The 20806-nt window shown below is 40.6% G+C and overlaps 1 protein-coding gene across 2 annotated transcripts in view; it reads left to right on the forward strand.

Moving 5' to 3' along the window:
- The window catches only part of BUB1 (BUB1 mitotic checkpoint serine/threonine kinase), a 2040509-nt gene that overhangs the window by 774174 nt on the left and 1245529 nt on the right, over window positions 1–20806 (forward strand). For both annotated transcript variants that reach the window (XM_044057238.1, XM_044057245.1), the window contains exon 9: window positions 991–1101. In XM_044057238.1, the coding sequence (XP_043913173.1) occupies window positions 991–1101 (111 nt within the window). The remainder of the gene's footprint in view (window positions 1–990; window positions 1102–20806) is intronic.

Here is a 20806-nt window from a genome sequence, read left to right on the forward strand (position 1 = left end):
TCCAAACCTACTAAACTAGGAGACTTGGTCACCTCTGGTGTTTGTCAAGACGGTCTTAATTGCATACATTTTTGCCACAATCACTTCATCCTTGGTGCACTCCTTTACATTCATTATTTTTTCGAGCATAGCTGCAAGAATCTACTTGCTTTTGATGTAACAGTGCTTAAGGACTTGTGTTCGCTGTTTTTCACCTTGGAAGCTACTGGATAAAATTCAAACCAACCAGTAACACATCAGTACAAAGACCTGATGTTAGCTTTAACATATGCATTCTTAATATATCAGTTGATGCACAATGGAGGATCTCCTTGATAGGTTTGACATTCTTGATCTCCATTTCTTACACGTAGGTTCCCTCTTCAGCTTTAATTTTTGAGTGTCCTGTTTAATCAGACAGGTATATATTTGTGTATTATTGGAAACCTACTGGGGATCAAGTCTTCATTGACATTTCTTAATTTACTGTAAGGTTCTTGCTGGTGGTCATGAACAAACTGCATTTCAGGAATGAGGCTGTGTAGTCATTGTCTACCATCATGGTGGGTGCAGTCCTTCCGCAAGAGTGCCAGATATTTTGAAAAATGTAGACCGCTAAATGCCATGGCACGTGAATCCAGGAGATGGCTATGCAATCAACGTTTATGGTAAGAATGTATCTGTCGTATTTAATTTTGTGTAAGAGAAATTTAACAAGAAGACCGAAAACATTATCTCTAGCTGTTCTGCAGACCCCACTTGAAAGGGAAGCCTAGCTGCTGGGTTTCACAGGTGATGTTAGATGGACTCTAGTCTGTTGATTGGTCATATTTACTGGTGGGTACCTCATTCTGAGTGAAACCTAAATGTTATCAGAGTTGCATTGCAAAGTAAGCCTTCTTGATTAATGGTATAATTTTGATTTGAGATGCTTGTAAATGTGTATAATTTAAAGTGAGCTACTGAAACCACTTTCACTGTAAACTTTTTTTATATATGGTTTTGTTGTAGGATTCATTTTGGGTCATTTTCAGTTCCCAGTTATCCATACTGCTGAAGATGATACTTGCAAAGATGACCAACCAAGTGATCCAGACTTTGAAGCATTTTGCAAGATCAGCCGTAAGGAAAATTTAGTTTGCTATGATTTTTAAATGACTGCATTTGAGAATGGAATATGCTGGTATGTTATGGTTGCTGTTTACTTAGGGTGGCATCAGCCTATTCTGTTCATTCTCTGTTGCTTTGTTTTAGGAATGATGCTTAAAAATTACATATCTGTAAGTTTAGGGGGGAAAAACACCCATGACTGTTTTTATGATTGTCTTCTGCTTTGCTATTTTTTGTGGACCAGTCCTAAGTTCTAGTGGTGCTTTTAATAGACTGTAAAGAAGCAGAAACGAGTCATGTTCTGCTTCCATGAACACATACATTGTCCTTATTCGTTATACCTTGTGACTCACACAGACCACAGCAAGCCACAGTTGGCAGGTACAGCTCCTGTTTCTTGGGAACTCTGCATAACTGTGCTTTAAACTCATAACGTCTAGCTGTGGAGCTCAATGATGGTTAATGGTTAACAAGATTTGTTTACTGTGATCGTTTGCCTAGGCAAGCAGCACAGTAGTAAGTAGTGTTGTTGCCTTACAGCAGGCGATGCTGTGGTTCGATTCTTGGCTGGGGGTGCCTTCTGTGCAGAGTTTGCATGTTCTCCCTGTGTTTGTATGGGTTTTCTCTAGGTGCCCTGGTTTCCTCCAACATTCCAAAAACTTGTAGTAGGTGGACTGGACACACTAAAGTGGCCATAGGTGTAGGGTCTGTGAGCATGCACGCACGCTTGTGTGGTGTGAAAGAATAGCATCAGCAGGGCTAACAACCCAGTGGTGTTAACATTGGCTGTAAATTGTCACTTGATGTGACGCCCTGTCTCCATGTGCAAAAATGAGGAAAAACTGAGTGATGGATAATGGATTACATAGCACCTAATCTGTATGTTTCTCATGGAGCAAATATGTATGCTTTACCTAGATATAACACAGATACAAACTACAAAAATTTCAAGATAGCATGCATTGACTCAGTAATTTGCACATATAACAATAAGACAAAAGAGAAAAGTGATGAATTTTGAAGTGCTACTCAGTGATGTTATTTGTGTGTGATATGGATGAGGAAGTGTTTGTTGTGGCATAGGTAGATGTGATTTGTAATATTGCTGTGGTGTGCATAGAATTTTGAGTGGCAGCTGCAGTGCCAAGTATTTGGCTGGTAAGCTTTTAGTGTTAAAATTAATTATACCTTTGTGGGATTTGCCTTACTGAGGAAGGAACGGAGCTCTATAGGTTGGAAGTATGTCTGCAAATCTATATGACTACTATGGTTTGGAAGTTCTTATAGCTAAGCTACTATCAACTCCAGAAGAACCAGCTAGTGCGTTTTCTTTCTTGCATCTGGCAGTTTCAGACTTCTCTGTTTCAGGCACTGTGCATTTTTTTAACACTTCAGTTATAGCCTCTGGGGTATTAAACAGATAAGTACCTCACTGAGAAAAACTTAATTTGCTCTTTCTTGACTAGATAAGAAATGGCTTTTTTGGGGGGGCTTGCAGACACTCTTAGGCCCTAGATGTGGTAATGTCCTTCCCTGAAAAAAACACTTTCTGCATAAGTATTTTCTTTATTCCCTACCTTTTTTTTGTTTAGTTAGGGGCTACCTATAATATGCTTCTTGCAATGTGTATTTTAGGTTTAATAAACCTTTTGACAAGGAAAACATGTCTGCAGGTTTATCTTTTATAGAAGAAGTTGGCAGCCTTTCCCTAGCAAGTGCCAGATAAGATAAAGCCCTGATTTTTTTTTTAATTTGTGTCTCCACAAAAGGCATAAGAAACGTGGAAAAGCAGACCCACTTGGAGAAGGAAAGCTAGACACTGGGAACAAATCCAGTTTCTTAGATGGTCCCTCTTGATCTAAGGGTGGTGGACCCATCTTGATGGAGCTTGTTACAGTCCTTGTTTCCCACCGCTGTTATTACCTAGCTTTAGGTATTGCTCATTGGGAGACTGCCATGATGTTGGCTGTGAGCATGATCTCCTGGGCCAAAGTATCTATTCCTGTGCTCATTCTGCTTACTGGCTTCTGGTTCTAGATCCAACGCCTCCTTTCCCTTAGCTTTAAGGGATAGGGAAATTCCCATTATCCTTATAAGAGAGGACATCTGGTATCTAGTTAAAAGGAGCACTTTTGACTGTCGCATCTTCTGAAGTGGACCATTCCTTCATATTGAAAACTGACATCGGCCATTTTGTTGGACGTCAGTGTTATCAGAGATTGTTACAGTGCTCCTGCCTTGTCCCGATCCACCACTCAGATGTGCCTACTAGACTGACTGGGACTGGCCCTGGACCTGTTGATGTCCTTCTATTGCACTGTTGCAGTATTCTTTACACTAAAGATCCCCTGCCAAGGGGGCCCTGACATCGGGCTAGTATACCAAAGCCTTTAGGCTCCTTTAAGGTATGCTGTACATCACATGTGTGCTCCCCGCATATAGTGTAAGGCATAAAGGTGACATCTGCAAGTACCATCCTCAGAACTGCGATACCTAGTAGGAACACCAGGCCAAGGGAAAAGAGGTAACCACTACATCCAGAAGAGAAAAACTGGGGGAGGAGGGGAGGGAATGAGTGAATACTGCAACAGTGAAGAGAAGGATATTCTACCATTATGGCAAGATCTTACACAGCTGTACTATGTCCTTCCATTTTACTATCGCAGTAAGAAGAGTGAAAAAGCTCAGGAAGAAAAGAGGGAAGAGGATGGGCCAGCAAAGCTCTCCAGGAACCCATGAAGAATGGCCCTAGCAAAGTCTGCTCTAGCTCTGGAAATCTCATCTATCTAATAGTGCCTGGTAAATGTATGCATAAAAGACCAGGTAGCTGCCTCAAGAATCGAGTTGGTATCCAAACCCTTGAAAAAAGCACCAGAAGCCACATCCCTAGTAGAATGAGCCTTAACTGAAGAAGAAAGACTCTTGCCATGAAAGGCATAACAAAAGAAATTGGCTTTAGAAATCCATGAAGAAATAGTTTGCTTGGAAACCGCCAAACCTAAGGATCTAGGGTAAAACAAAACAAAGCTGATCAGATATACAAAATTTCTTAGTCTTATTCAAATTAAATCTGAGTTGTCTATGCACTTCCAAGGTGTGTAGTACCTTCTCATTAACAAGATTGTTGAGAAGGGAAAAAGTGGGCAAATAAATAGACTGAGACAACTGCTTCACCAGCGTGGGCATAAAAGAAAGATTAGTATGAAGCGACACCCTGTCCTTATTTAACACTAAAAGGAGGAGCGACACCCTGTCCTTATTTAACACTAAAAAGAGGAGGGCAAGCCATAATGGCTTGAAGCTGAGGCACCCATCTGGCAGAAGAAAGGGCTAACAAAAGTACAGTCTTCCAAGAACATTGCTGTGAGGAGGCTGAGACTGCAGGCCGAAAAGGAGCCTGGGTCAATTTTTCTAAAACAAAGTTCAAATCCCAGGGAGGAGAGGCGCAGTCTTCCTGGGAGGTCCACATCATCATGTTCACAGCCTTTTAAGAAACTGTTTAGCTTCAAATGTAGGAGCTAAATGAAGTGATAAAGGCAGGCAACCAGAAATGGCTGATAAGTGGGCCTTAGAGGAATAAGCCAACCCAGCATTGAGCAGTTCACACAGATAAGACAGAACCAAAGGAACTTCTACAGAAAGTGGATCCAGATTTATGAGAGAGACACCAAACAGAAACCTCTTCCATTTGGATAAGTAGGATTTCCTAGTAGTGGGGTTTCTGATGATCTGCAGGACTCTAAGCACATCTCAGGATTTTGATTCCATACAGAACCGCAAGAGGTTCTCCCGTTCGATTCTCTGCTGGAGCGCCTTCTGTGTGGAGTCTGCATGTCCTCCCCGCGGTCAAGTGGCGTTTGAAAGACATGCATGATTGGGCGTGCCTTCATTGAAGGTTGAGCATCGAGCTGGCACCTCGGCACCGTAATAATCTGCCAATCATTACCGGATCGGAGTTCCGCTGTGGTGACCCCTAATCAGGAAAAGCCGAAAGAAGAACAAAAACAAACAGAACCTTTTTTCTATCACCCACAGTGTCAGTTGAAGAGTGGACAAGGTGAGGATGGATGAGAGATCCCATGTCTTATATGAGTAGGTCCACCTTGTGAGAACTTGTGGAGATTGCTCTTGGCTAAATACCGATGAGGGAACCACTGCTGTGTGCGCAAAATGGGAGTCACCTAGAAGATCTTGGGAGCATAGTGTTGTATTTTGAACAGGACTTTTGGGAAGGGGAGGAAAGGCATAAAGAAACATCCCCTTCCTTGAGAAAGATGGGACATCCACCTTCCCGACCAGATAACTTGGAACTCTGGCACTAAAAAGTTGTCTGTTCAGAGGAGAGGCAAATAGATCTACTTGAGGAGTACCCCACTGGTGAACAATGCCCAAAAACACATCCCTGTGAAGCTACCACTCGTGGGATTGTGTTATGGACCTTCTCAGAGTCTGCTGCAATATTCTGACCTGAGGGAGTATAAACTGCCTGAAGAGTCGCATGGTACTGGATGGCTGGTTCCCAAACTAGATGAGCCAACAGGCAAAGGAGGTAATATCTCATCACCTTTGCTTGTTGACATACATCACTGTGGTGGTGTCTGTAAAACATCTTGAGATGCCCAGGAGAGAACAGAGGGTGGAATGCTTGAAGAGCCAGCAAAAGAGCTCTAATCCCCTTGCCATTGATGTGGTCTTTCCTTTGTTGAGTTAACCAAGGATCCTGCACCTTTACAGAACTGAAGGATGTCTCCGATCCAGGTCTTGAGCGTCTGTGAATAGCTCCTGAAAGGGAAGATTGGGTTGAAAAAGAAGCCCTGGATTGAGAGTCAGTTGCTGAATCAAGGACCGAAATTCCAGCTTGAGGCATGAAAGAAGAGGAACCAAGAAATTCAGGGATGAGAATACTGAAGCCAAACTGACTTTAGAAACCAGTGAAGTTTTCTCATGAGTTTGGCAAAAGGGAGCATAGGAATGGTGGAGGCCATAAAACCTAGAACTCTCAGAAACTCCCCTTGCTGTGATTAAGGTGAGAGGAAGAAGGAATTGATAGAGAAGAGAGCCAAGGCCTTGGGCGGTGGCAGGGATTCCAGGTTTGGAATGGTATGGATCTTACACCCCAGAAACACATGCTCCTGTGAAGGACTTTTGGAAATGTATAGTGATCCCCAGGCTTTGCAAAAGGGAAATGGTAAAATGAAGATGCTGCAGTAGAATCTCTAGTGGATGTCTGAAGCAGGAGATTGTCTTAAGTATTGAAAGACTATTATCTCTCTCAGCTTGCAGAAAGCAATCACAGACGTGAGGCATTTAGTGAATATTCTGCACAAAAGATCTGTGAGCAATGAATCTAAACACAGCAAGTAGTCGGATACAAAAGAACACGCTGGACTTCTAGAAGCGCTATTTTAATAAAACAAAGCTTTCGGGAACACAAATCCCTTCATCTGTGTATAAAATACAATATGAAAACTTCCATTTAAATGCTAAAACAAGTAAAATCACATGGTATAAACCCCGCAATAAGAATACAGTTTTTTTTTTAAACTATCAACACATCAAAAGGCAATTAATACAAAGTTTAAAATGCATTTAGTAATGGCTTACTTGAGACATTTGCTTTAACCTCTGAATTGGTTTTAAAGTAACTATTGTGTTTAAACCAGGAGAAGAATCCGCGTTCAAACACAAGATCGATTCATACTCCATCAGTTCTAATTTGGTATGATCACCTCCTCTTACATTTTTTACCAAGATTTGCATCACTCTAAACCTATATGTATGCTCTGGGCCACTATCTAGAACCCAAACAAGAGAAGCAACCAAAGGAGAATTGTCCCTTTCAGAAATGTTAAGTGATGACACCATACAGGTAAGTCTTGAGGCTGACAGGGCTTGCGACCAGGAGATTATTCCATTTTATTCACCTTTAATCTAATCCCAGCTGAGTCCATAAGCCTACTTTATTCCAAACTGGCACCCTCCGGAACTTAAAGTTATATGGTCCTTTTCTTAGAGAGGAAAAGGAAATAAATCAGTGAGCAAATAGATGTACAGATAGTTTCCCAAGGATGCAGACTACTATTCCTTTCTGTCCTTGTTCCAAGGAATGCTGCTTCAGCAAAAGGGGCAAAGCCATTTAATGCCTTGTCTATTAGAGGAACAAATACAATCCAGCAATGGAAAGGATTCAGAAGAGTGAAGGGACACTTTTTTTTTCTTGAGGCTTTCCTGGTATTGAGAAAACAGGGTCTTAAATCTGTCAAATCTAAATAAATTTCTACAGATTCTGAAGTTCAAAATGCTTGTTTTGCATGCCCTCCCACTTCTCCCTTTTCCTCAGGCCCTTATGGTGGCCCTTCTTTTGTAGGATGTCTGCCTACACATGACCGTGCACTAGGGTCCTATGTACTTTCTTGGATTCAAGATAAAAGATTCCAGTTCAATTTACTTCCTTGTCCTTGTAGTTTGCAACTGCATTTGAGGTCTTCAGAAAATCCCTAGCCCCAGTGATAGCCCACTGTGTAACCAAAGACATTTGTACTTATTCTTACCTAGACAGCTGTCTGTTTCAGGTTTAGACTCGAGAGATACAGATGGAGTTGACCTACACCTTAAAGATTTTTTTTCTGTCTACAGAAAACATACTGAACTTAGGGACAGTATTTCTGGAGGCACATCAGAGTCTCGCTTAAAGAATTCCTCCTTTTAGATGGTGTTCTTCCTAGAAATGTTTGGAAGGCATACATTTCAACTTGCCAGATTTTCACAGAATGTCCAGAGTTTCGTCTCGTATTTTTAAAAGCATCTTTAACCATCAAATGCCTGATAATTTTTTCAGTGGCTCATCAGGCTGCATATACGGCATTGATGCCAGGAAGGTCAAAAGACTTGTGTGTTCTATGATTAAACTAGTTGCAGTGCTTGGACTATTGTTTCAGTCCTGAAAATGAGAGTGCAACATTAGGTTGTGCCGCACTTCAGAGCTACTACTCTGAATGAGACCTTAAAAGTCCCTTTTCTGTCTGCCTAGGTTCTTGGCAGTTTAGGATCCCAAGGCACTTAATAAAAAAGTAGGAGTAGCTTTATTCAGAATCTTAAACTTCAAACCATGTCTCTGTTTATTCAAGAAATCAACATTTCAAATCAATAATACAGAAAAGATATAATTTTCAAAATGCAGTACATCATTTGTACATTATTTCAAGCACCCTTTTCTTAACCACATTGTTGTCTCTTCAGTTTCCCTCTTGATTCTATATTTTCAGTAAGCATGTTAAGAAGTTTTCAAAAACATACCCCATGGTCTGTATTGGACTGCTTAAATAAACAGTATGTTGTGAACACTTTATTTCTGTTTTCTTGCACTTTCTTGTAATATAGCTTCCATATAAAGTCAGCCTAAACAATTTCTTTGTTCCATCCATCTCCATGAAGTGGCTGCATTATGGTATCCAGTATTTCCCAACCCATCACTTTATAATGTTGAGTCATGATATCCCTTGTTAACTAATGGAAATACAAAGCCTAGTAAAGAATTTCAGAAGTTAAACTGCAAATGTTCTTTTGCTCACTGCTATAATTGTCTTAACTATACGGGTTGTATCTTGGACATGGATACAATGACCAGGTGGTTGTAGGTAGGTGGTAGGATACAACAGATGGTCAGATTTCAAAGTACCTTCCAGATGTCTGCACTGTTAGCTGAGCTGACGGTCAGGGTTGTGCACCAGGCCCTTCAGCGCTTTCCTGCGGCTGAAGAGAGCTCTCATACTTTTTCTGATGGAAAACATTGTTTCTCCTTGAAACTTATCAGAAGTAATGCAGAAAGTGTTTTTAATGACTGTCGCATGACTTTTGTACATTTTTATTTATTTTACATTTGTGAATTGGGGTTGTCCAATGGACACAGGTACGTTTTCAGTGGAGGCCCTGGGGGAAAAGCTCCACACACACCAATAACGTAATAAAAATAATACAAAGTTTGCAAAGAAAATTTACATACAAAATGCAGTGAGTCCTAATTAAAAGTAGTTTGTACATGCACAGCAGACACAATTAGTAAAACAGAGAAATAATACAGTAATAGTCACTAGTCTAAAGGAAATTAAAAAAATCAAGATCGTTGCTGGAGAGACGTGTAAAACAGCTTCATAAAGATTGTTAGTCTAATCCATAATTTTTAAACTATAATGTTACTTTTTTATTTTTGTGGTAAAAAGTTGCTAAAACTAAATTTGAACTTTTTTAGTGGAAAAAGTTTTTACTTTGAAGGGCTATTTGGTGTATTAATAGGGGGATTACCTTTTTATTTTTACACTTACCTGTTTTACGGACGATTGCTGCAAGGCTTAATTGGGGGATAGGCACCTTCTTTTGTTTAACTTAGGAACATGCTATCAGTTTCTCAGTTCTACCTTCTTCCAGCCTGTAAAAGAAAAAGATTAAGCAGTGTTTGCCACCACAGTCAGATGATAAAATGCCTCAGTCAGAGGAGGGTGACCCTGCTGTAGCCAAAGCTGGTTTTCTTGGACCACTCATCTTTTTCCTTGGGTCCCACTTGTGTGCAATCCCTGCAGCCCCCACTGACTGGAGCTTAAATAAGCTGTTGGAGCATACATGGCATGCAAGTTAGAGCCATTCTTGTTAGTTCTAGGCAAAGCAGCAGAAAATGCCACTCTGCTTAGTCAAAAAGCTGTGCCCATCCCTGAGGTGGTATTTGCTGCCAAATGTGGGTCCATTTCTTCATAATGCCTTGTGAAAAAGAAACGAACTTAAACACATATTCTCTTGTTTCAGTTAACTTCTACAAGAGTAATTTATTGGGTTTAGCTCAGGGTTTAGTGTTGGCTGTGACCCTTCCTGTATGGTTGTTTCTAGCAAAAGAAAAAGGGATTTTTTCAAACTTCTGAAGAGTCAAGAGTTTGAACCTCAAAATGATTGCCAAAGCACACAGTCTGTACTTTGGCAATCTCCACACAATTCTGATCCAGATTCTAGAGTGTGGCTTTAACCAGTAATTTTGAAGAACTCTCTCTGAAACTATTTTAAATCAGTTGTTTCAGTGGGAAAATGTTTCTCAGGCTCTTAGGAAGTATGATTTGTTGCAACTGAAATTTACAGTACCTACTCCTATTCCTCCCATTCGCTCTGCTTTAGATGACTTTTTAACAGCTTTCAATTTTCCTGACAGCCAGCCTGCTGCCACCAAGAAAGATGACTGTCTAAAGTGCTTCACTGCAAGATTTTGTACCTTTGCTTGTGATGAGGTTGGAAAGGCTTTTGATAAATATGGAGAGAGTGTATTCTTCTGCAACACTTGTTTTTAGAATTCTCAGCAGTCAGGCTCATACACTGATGTTTATGCTTTCCTCATGTGAGAATAAGAGGAGAAATTTTGCAATGCCTGTCAGCCTGGGATGACATGCTCGACAAGCCATGATGCTTCGCTAGGGACGGCTTACACCTGTCAACCCTGGGCTTTCAGATATTGGCAAAGGCTCTTGCCACCCCCATAGTGCCTCTTTTAGGCAAGGCTCAAAAGGCAAACCCACCTCCATAGGTATCACAAGGGATAAGAAACTGAGTAATGCTACTCAACACCAGAAGTCTAAACCTCAAGATGCACGCACTCGAAACTCTCCTTAGCATGGAGAACATCGATATCTGTGCAGTAACAGAAACCTGGTTCAAGGCTCCCGAGAGCACCCCAGCACTACCAAGGTTATACCTCATACCATGCTTTTTGGCCCCAAAACTTGGACCAAACCACAAAAGGAGGGGGAGTATCAATATTCGTCAAAGATACCCACACCTCCAGGTTGGTGGCATAGCACGAAGCATCAGAGACTATCCATGTGCAACTAACAGTGGGTAAAACTGCCTTCCAGTTTATAGCCTGCTACAGACCACCCTCCCAAACCCAGGAACCCCACTCGGCCTTTCTGAGAACATTGGAAAATATGAAGGTCTCTCCAAACACCATTATATTGGGCGACTTCAACTACCCAAACATAGACTTGGGAGCATTACTCTAGCTCCAACACCCTAGCCCAAAGGTTCCTAGAATTTATAAACTCAGATGCTATGGAACAACTTGTTACCACTCCCACAAGAGGGGAAAACATACTGGACCTGATCATCACCAACATGGAGGCTCTATGCTCCAGACCAGAAGTGTATCTCTCACTAGTAAGATCAGACCATAAACTAATCTCACTGGATATTCAGATCCCGACCCCACCCCTTGCCCAGAAAACCACAGTGAAAAACTTCTCTAAAGCAAATTTCACACTCCTCAAAACCGAGGTGGAATCCTTCAAAGCCCCCGGGCCTGTGGAAAATGTGGCCCAGACCACAGAATCCTTTATAAACGCATTCTATGAACACCTTCAGGAATGCATGGATCATGCAATCCCAAATAAAACCAAGACCCAATCCTCCAAAGGCAGGCGACCTGTCTGGTGGACCCCAGCCATAAACAAACTATACAATAGAAGGAGGAAGCTACTATATGATAGAGCAAAATCCCAAAAAGGGAAGGCATCTCTGATCAGTATTAGCAAAAAACTACAGGCACTCATAAAATCGTCTAAGGCCAGCTTCGAGAGAAAAATTGCACAGGGCACTAAGGATAATCACAAGGCTTTCTTTAGTTATGTTAGGAACCTGGGTGGGAATTCCCAGATATGCTCAGAATTAGTCCAAAATGACAAAAAAATACACCGAACCCACAGACATTGCCAACAACCTAGCTGACAGGTTCAGCGCAAACTCCCCCCCCCACCCTCCCCACCAAAAGGGCAAATATCTATCTCAGCAGAGTGCTGCCCCCCTGACATCTCAGATGCTCAGGTAAGAGCTGCCCTCTCCAAAGCAAAAAACACAGCATCAGTGGGACCAGACGGTGTCTCGGGCTGCATCCTACATGAACTCCAAGAAGAGCTAAACCCAAACATAAAACTACTGTTCAATCTCAGCCTTACTACAGGATATGTACCCAAGAGTGGCGTACAGCAGCAGTGGTCCCTCTCCACAAAGGTGGTGCCTCAACGGATCCTGGAAACTATCGCCCCATAAGCCTGACTAGCTTGGTCTGCAAAGCTATGGAAAGGATCATCATGGACCTCATAAATAAAGATATTGGGGACCTGCAGACACTGGATCCTACCCTGTTTGGCTTTAAGGGCAGATCCTGCCTCTTAAACCTGGTCGATTTCTTTGAAACAGTCACCAAGGCCATTGACGAGGGGAAGGTGGTCCACACAGCCTACCTGGACCTCGCAAAAGCCTTCGATACAATACCCCACTCAGTCATTATAGATAAGCTCACCAGCTTAAATATAAACCCCTGTGTCACTAGATGGGTTGCAAACTGGCTCAAGGACAGAACCCACATGGTTAGAATTGCTGGAGCCATGTCAGACTCCAAGCCAGTTACAAGTGGCGTCCCACAAGGCTCAGTCCTGGGATCTCTCTTGTTCGGTATATATTTCTCGGAGGTACAGGCCAACACGGAAGGACTGTGGCCGACCAAGTTCGCAGATGACTGCAAACTAGGCACCATAATAGACTCTCCAGCCGACACAAGCATCCTCCAAAAGGGCCTCATAGAAACAGACAACTGGTGCCAGAGCCATGGCCTCAAGCTAAATGCCAAAAAGTGTTTAGTCATCCCCTTTGGCAAAAACAAAGTGCCCGCAAATTGCCACATAGGTGGTAATCCATTAAGTATGGAAGAAGTAATTGGGGACCTGGGGACCCAAGTTGATAGCAATCTCTCATTTGAAAACCACGTGGCCAAAGTGGTTAGAAAAACATTTTATATAGCCCACCTAATCATGAAGGGATTCACATCTAGATCAGGGGAGGTCATCGTGCCTCTTTACTCATCCCTCATCAGGCCCATAATTGAGTACATTGCCCCTTTTGGGATGTACCTTACCAGACACCTGCAGCAACTGAAAGACCCCAAAAGTACCTCACCAAGAGGATCAAAGGGCTCAAACAGATGCCATATGCTGCCCGGTTAAAGAAACTCCAGCTCTACTCAGTGGCATACTGCCTGCTCAGAGGCGATCTGTGCCTGACGTATAAAGCCATGTCCAACCCGGAATTAATGGACATGCTGCACCTCAGAAAATCCAAATCCCATCGAGCTACGCTCGAGAGACTTGAACCTCAGCACTGAAATAAATAGGACATGCTGGAGGGACAGATTCATAACCCAGAGGCTCCCTTCACTCTGGAATGAAATCCCAGTCCAGGTTAGGCAGAGTCCCTCATTGACTGTCTTCAAGAGGAATCTTGATGAGTGGATGGGAGATCGTAGGTTTACCCCGGGTATCACTTTTGTGTCACTGTTAGACAGAGGCACAGTATACTAACCTCGAAAAAGGGCATAGCAAAATTAATTTAAAATGGGTGGCAAAAGCCAAACACACTCTGGCTAGGCTTATAAATGCCCTAGGGCAGATAGCCTAGTATGAACCTATGTACGTTTCCTGTTTTTGAGGAGAAAATCTGCTTTGTGCAACTTGATGTCTTCTGTGTCTCAAGTAATTGCCCATTTTTTAAATTTTCGTATGGTTCTGCTGATGCCACTTCCAGGGCTGTTACCACCGGAAATGTTATGAGCTGATTTGTTTGGCTGCATTCTCAAAATCTCCAAGAGGATATCAAAATTGAAATTTTGGGGTCATTAAAAAAGTGTGATGAGAGAGGGAAAAAATGATTCAAGGGATGTCTCAGATTTTTTGTGTTTGCAAAGAGGTTCAAAACTCCCTGCCCAACTTTCTTTAAAAATACAAAATAAGTCCTTGTATACTGCACAAAAGCAAATGGCAGGGAGGTTTTAAAAGGAAAATGGGAACCTCCAAGAAGAAAAGGCAGTCCAAGTCCGAGTAACTGTGTGAAGAATTTCTACCCCTTCTACCTTGGCAGTATTTTAAGCTTTCTACAAAGTCTGAACCTCTATTTTTCTATTGGCAACAGTTTGTTTCAGACAGATCGTTTCTGAGAATAATCTATCAGTGTTACAGGTGACAATGGGAGTCTCTTCTCCCTTTTGGGGGATTGATTCTAACCTGATGGACTTTTTTTTTTTTTTTTTTTCCTCCTCTCAGTCAGCATATGCTTGCTCAGGAGTTGATAGAAGCTTCCTGACATCCTCAATTAGTGGAAAGGTTTTATTCTAGGATGTTTCTGATTGATGCCAAAGAAAAAAGTTTCTTGGGAATCAGTTATGAATCTTTCCTTTCTGAATCAGTTTGTTAGTTCCCAAGTCCAAAATGCTGTTGCTTCACAAATTGTTAGCCTTTATTCTCCATTTGAGTTTTCTAGTGACTTTTAAAGATGCATATTATAATTTTTTTTTATAGATCTAGATTTCAGATGTTTCAAGTGTCAAGAATTCTTCAGTTGGGAAGGGCATCTTGCACACAGCCTGAGATTCCAAGAAAGTTTAAAGTCCTCAGGATTTGGGGTCTCATTTGCATCTGAGGTAATATTTCTTACAGAACTCCACATGAGAAAAATCATTGGTATCTGAAATCTGTTTGGTCCCGTCAGTGTCACCTTACATTTCAAATTCCAGTTTTAGGATTTGAGAAACGAAAATGTTGTTGAGACACCAAATTTATCAAAATCTAGGTCTCCCATCCTTCCTTTCTGCTCCACCGTAGTCAGCCACAGCAGACACCTCCCACAATGCTTGTGAAGCAGTGTCTGTGCTGATAAAATTACAGGATCTTTTTAACAAAAAAATACATAAATGTTAGCTGTTTTTCACCTATTTGTGGTGTCTGGGACCTCAAGTGTTTACCGACAAATATTACTGTAGTGTGTGGTACATAAGCAAGGGAGGAACTAGATCTTACCCCTCACTGCGGACTAGCGACTGTAACCTGGGATATAGTTTTGACCGGAGTCTCACTCTACAGGCATTTTGTATACTGTTGGAGCAAAACCGTGTGGCAGAAAAGCTTAGCAGAACCAGGACTGACTCTTCACAAATGGAAACTGAATCAGTGCGTCTTCCAAGAATTGATCCAGCTATGGGGTACACCTACAGTAGATCTTTTTGCCTCCATTCATAATAACCAGTTGACAAAATTATGCTCCAGAACTCCATGAAAGAAAGCCTGGGAAATACTTTCTTTTCCTTGGACAGGAGTTTTTCCTTTTTGCTTTCCCACCCTTTCCACTAATATCCAGTGTCATTCTAAAGATACAGAAGGACTCTTCAAAAATAAATTTCGGTGGCTGTCTTCTAGCCCAAGCAACAGTGGTTCTCCATTCTATTGGAAAAGGCCAAGGGCAATTGCCACAAGATTTCTCTGACTGGACCTACTCACCCAGGACAAGATGATTTGATGCATGTTGATCTCAAATAGCTGCAACTCAATGCTTGGATGATAGATTCATAATACCTTTTAGGCACCTAATTTCTGAAGATGTGCAACATGTAATAAAGGAAGTAAGAAAGATTTCTACTAGAAAATCACGTATTAGTAAATGGAAATGATTTTCTAGTTAATGGCAGACAAGAATCCAGCACCCTTTTTTGTTTGAGCTACTACCTCCTGCCCTGTTTTACTTTCTCCAATTCTTTTTTCAGCCATTTCAGCATGTCTATTTGTGGATCCCCATTTTTCATCGTGGTCTCATGTAAAAACGTTTTTGAAAATGGCATTTCATACCAAACCACATAGAAAACAGATGGCTCTTACTTGTGATCTTAATTCTGTCCTGGAAAAACTAACTTTTGCTCTGTTTGAACAAGCTCATCCTAATACTGAAAATTTATTGTTCTGACCTTTGTAAGATAAATATCTGAGTTACAAGCTCTTGTGGTGTCATCCTTATTTTCCACAGAGTTTCCTTAAGAACTAATCCATTCTTGCCTGAAGTGGTATCCAAGTTTACTTTGAACCAAGCTGTTCATCTCACCATCTTCTTTTCAGTACCTAAAATTGAGGGAGAAAGGATAATCTATACCTTGGTTGTCCACAGACCGTTCAGGTACTGTCTTGACAGAACAAAATCGGTGGTATTTTCCTGTGAATGTAAAAAGAAAGGGCAACTTGTGTCAAGACTGTTTCTAAATGGATGCCTCATGGTATTACTTGTGTTCTACTCCAACAAGGCTGGGTAGGGTCAAGGCTCATTCTACTAGGGTCCTGGTTTTATCTGTGGTGTTTAGGAAAGGGTGGAGTCCTAGAGGTATTCTAGAAGAAGCAACTTGGTCCACTGTGCATACATTTGCAAAGTACTATAAATTAAATTATTTTCCAGGTCTAGGATAGGCTTTGCTAGGACCATTCTCCAGTGGGTCAGGACCCTCATTCTTCCTCCTCCCACTCTTTTTAAGCAATGGTAATCTACATATAGATAAGGCTACTACAGCACTGATCAATATGCTAAACATATACAGTTGTGTAAGTAAACTTACTATCACAGTAGGTGTTTGAATAATTACCTGTAGTAGCCACTCCATTCCCCTTATTTTTGTATGTTTTTGTGACCAGAGTAAGGGTATCTACCTTTCCGAGGCTCGTGCCTCCCTCTGACAGGTGGTATGAAAGCTCTGAAGGGCTTGGTGCCAAAACTAGTCCCCCCAGCCTAACTCAAGCTAAATAACTGGGTGCATGCAAGGTGCTGTTGAAGCTTTGGAAGCTGGTTGGCTGTTGTAAGCCATCCTGTGCAGATGTAACTTGTATAGTTTAGGCTACTGTGCCGGTTATTTGAATGTCTACAGTTATGGTAAGTTTACTTAAACAACTATTGATTTTTTTTCTGATTCTTTTGATAGTGTCTTTGATGTGGGCAGGATTACGTTTATTGTAGAACTTTAGAAGCATTTTTCTTTTATTATAGGGCTTATTTATACTCTGGGGCTACCAGGGTACTTTATTTTTGATTTTCCCAGTGTATCTGGTTTTAGTACTGACGGCCAGGTTTAAGCAATTTCCAGACTGGAGTAGAACTCTGCAACATAAGTAGCAGTTGAAGCTCCATGGGGGGTGGTGATATTACAAGAAAATTTGGAGAGCTCATAGAATTTGTTCTTATTAGCTGGGTGTCTGAGACTTTAAAAACAAAGGTTTCTAGTTTATGGTTGGATTAACCAGAGATGGGGATACTAAATGCACTGTATAATTGTGTGGAGGGTGTTCTATTGAAATGAACAATGTCTAAAACGTTTTGCCAGCTAGTGGGTTGGTTAATTTTTTATTGAATTATTTTTTTTTTATGTAGAGCGGGTATAAACTTGGTTGATCAATTTGTGGAAGATTTACAAAATAGGTTTTTACTGTGGTTTTGAAGGACAACAAGTAGGAATTTGTTAATTTTTTTAGATTTAGTTTTGATTGGTAAGGTTAGTGGTAAAAAAAAAAAAATTGTTACCTCTATTCATAGGACGTCTATAGGGAGCAATATATTTTTACAAGGGTCAAGTTGTCACCGTGTACGTTTAATGGAGGCATTCCCATAGAGTGACTTTCTTAGAGTAAGTAGATTGTGCAATCAGAATGTTGATTTTTTTTTTTTTTTTTAAAGGAAGTTAATGATACTTATAAAATGTTTATTAGGCGTGGGCATAATATAGATAAAGTAGAGAAGGCTTTATGTAAAGTTTGGGTTGAAAGACAACAGGACGTTAATGAAGTTAGGGATGATGCATCAAATAAGACTGCTAAGAATAATTTAAGCAATAAGAAAACTATGACTGTTAATAAAAATGAGGAGGGTGGGCAGTGATAAATATTTATTTTGTTACTATATATAATGTATTGAGTTTGCAAATAGTGGAAATTTTACAAAATTATTGGGCTAAGGTACTCTCAGACAATTGGGTAATAGAATTAATAAATTTCCACTTATTTCTTACAGGAAAGGTAGAAATATAGCAAATTTTGTAGTATATAATAGGTTTTTCTTTTGTCTGATATAGAATCTTGTGTAAAGATTAATGTTGGCACTTATAAGTGTTGGAACTGTTCCATTTGCCATCTTGTGATTAACTATTTTTCTAAAATTAATAATTTTAAACCAGTACATAAATTTGATTGTAATATGGAGGGAATAATTTAAGTGTCCCTGTAAGTTTTATATTAGGGAATGTCTGCGTGCTTTTACGGTTCATTTTCAGGAACATGTTAAGGATGTTGGAAATGAGTGTTTACAAAGCCCACTGGCGACACATTTCAAAGATTGTCATGCAGGGGTTACTTTATTTTTAAGAGGGACCATTTTGGAACAAGTTAGTGTGCAAGTTGGAGGGCAGACTAATTTGAGACCTACATTGTATAAAAAAACTATTTATATCCTGAAACACAATATTTTGGACTCTATGGGGTTAAACAGGGACTTTGACTGGCAGTATGTGATTAAGTGATTAATTGATGCATTGTTAATTGTTTTACTGAATTGTGTATATATATTTGTTTTGTTTTACTGAGTGTTTACTCCTTTGAAGGCTTTTGAGCCGAGGCGCCAGAGCTTTTATTGTATTATTAAAGTGTTCTCTCTGTGGCAGTGTTTTCTTTTCTTTTGATTAATTGTTCTTTTTTATCCTTTTTCTTTTTACAGTGTTTGCTAAATTGTCACATTTTTTCAGTGACATGGGTACATACATTAGTTAAAAAAAATATTTTTTAACCATTTCCGTTCATCATTGCAGGTATATGCAAATTTCTAGGTTGTAGGTATACTGGTTTCTCAACTGATGGCAAAAATTACCCATCAAAATATTTTGCATTATTGGTATATCAAAGTCCATTCAGGAATCTCTCATGGTCATCTGCCGACATGAAGGCATCCTAGAACAGTTGATAATTTGTTTTTTTTTTTTAGGGCAAGTTATTTCTGTCTGAGGGTCTTGAGGGAATCTGCCTAGAGAATGTTTTTTGACATTTATGAAAATAAAATGTGCCCCTACAGTTTCCCGTCAGGCCTGAATGTGTGCTGTAAGCACTAAATCTAGGTAAGGAGGGAGGGTTATCTTTACAATTAAACTGTCAGTTATGACACAAACATGGATATGCTCATGATGAAGAAGGGCATTAAGATCAAGCAATTTACAATTTCTGCAATTGAGAAAAGCAGCCTTAATATAGTTTGACTTGAATTCGCTGTAACTTCATCTTTATCTGCTGTGTTGGTATGTCTTGTAGCCAAACTCTGCCTTAGGACCCTATGGTGTGGTGATGACCTTGGCCAGTAAGCAGAAGCCATGAAAAGAGATATGCAGGTTATCCTTTGTGAAACAAGTCTGTCTGCCATCTTATTCTTAAGCTACCACGTAAAACCCCACACCCCATTGAAGGACACCAAGTACTTGGTTATCTTTTTTTGAGACACCATTCTGGGTGAAGATAGGGTTCCACTCAGTATCAAACTTACCTGCATTTCTCACATGCATAGTGAGGTCCAACATGTCTCTCAGTATGTCCCTCAGAGTTGAGCACCTCATGTCATTACACCCAGATGGGGCTACCACAACTTCTTAATCACATTTTCCTATTTTACGAGACTGCAGAACCCTTGTAACCTCCCAGATCCTGGTGCCTGAGAGACAAAATACCTGTTATCCTGTCATGTAGCCTTACAAGTGTGTAGTTAGTATGCCTAGCAGTGGATTCATAAATTACCTAGGACATCACTATTTCTATGAGTGATTTTAGTGATGGTAGAGAGTTTGCTGCCTGGTGATGGTGTACTGTCTGAGAATGATGGTGCCATGTCTGTAGATCTCTGCTGAGGCTTTATTTTCTAGGCGGCTTGGGAAGGGTTGTGAGGAGGTCTAGATTGCATATGTTGCTCATAGACCCATTTTTGTAAAGAGGTGGCTTCCTCCTTGTATAGACACACCTCTTGCAGATTGCATCATGCATTTCAAGTAGCAGTTCACTGTGAGTATTTGGCAGTTTTTACAAAGCTTAAGAACACCTGATGCTATGAAGCTTGACAGTAGAAAGCAATACAAGTCTCTTGGCCATCCATTTCGGCCATGTGGGTATATCAGTAAGTGCATAAGTTTATAGCAGGAAGATTTGTCAATAGGTACAAGAAACTTAATTGCAAGAGGTCACATTAACCAAGCTAGTAGCAATGGCATTGGTAAATAAAAAAAAACCTTCAAGAAGTTTAAGTAAGCAGGATAAGACTTTAAGTGGAAGAGGTCACAATAACCAAGGCAGCAGCAATGGCAACAATAAATAAGAAGCCTTCAAACAGTTAACTGTTAAGTTTGTTGCTGAAAGTGTGAGAGAGTAGCACAGCAGGTACAACAATAACAGAGCATTAACAATGACCAGCTGCCCAGAATGCAGCAACAGGCAAATAGGAGCAGCCCCACGCAAAACACGTTCAATTTACAGCAGCAGTGCAGTACTGAAGGCTGAAGTGAGCACACTAAGAGCAAAAACAGTGTGATATGGCAGTTAGGAAGGAAAATTAAGAAAAGCGTCCCTGACCATTATTCATTGTGAACTTAAGTGATCCTAAACAGTGAGCAGTGTCCCCCGCCTCCACCCAAGTAAGGTCCAAGTTAAACAATGGAGAAGTTACAGCAATGCATAGGCTGCCAGTAGAAACTCAGTGCCTGCTCACTTCTAGCAAATAGTTTAGAACAATGCAAGTGTTTCTCAAGACAAAAATTACTAAAATAGTTATAAGCTTTAAACTATTGATGTTAAGTTGCCCTTCTTGCCTTCGT

Source organism: Protopterus annectens, chromosome 1.part2, assembly GCF_019279795.1.
Source record: "Protopterus annectens isolate FY-2018-M chromosome 1.part2, PAN1.0, whole genome shotgun sequence".
Classification (NCBI taxonomy): domain Eukaryota; kingdom Metazoa; phylum Chordata; order Ceratodontiformes; family Protopteridae; genus Protopterus; species Protopterus annectens.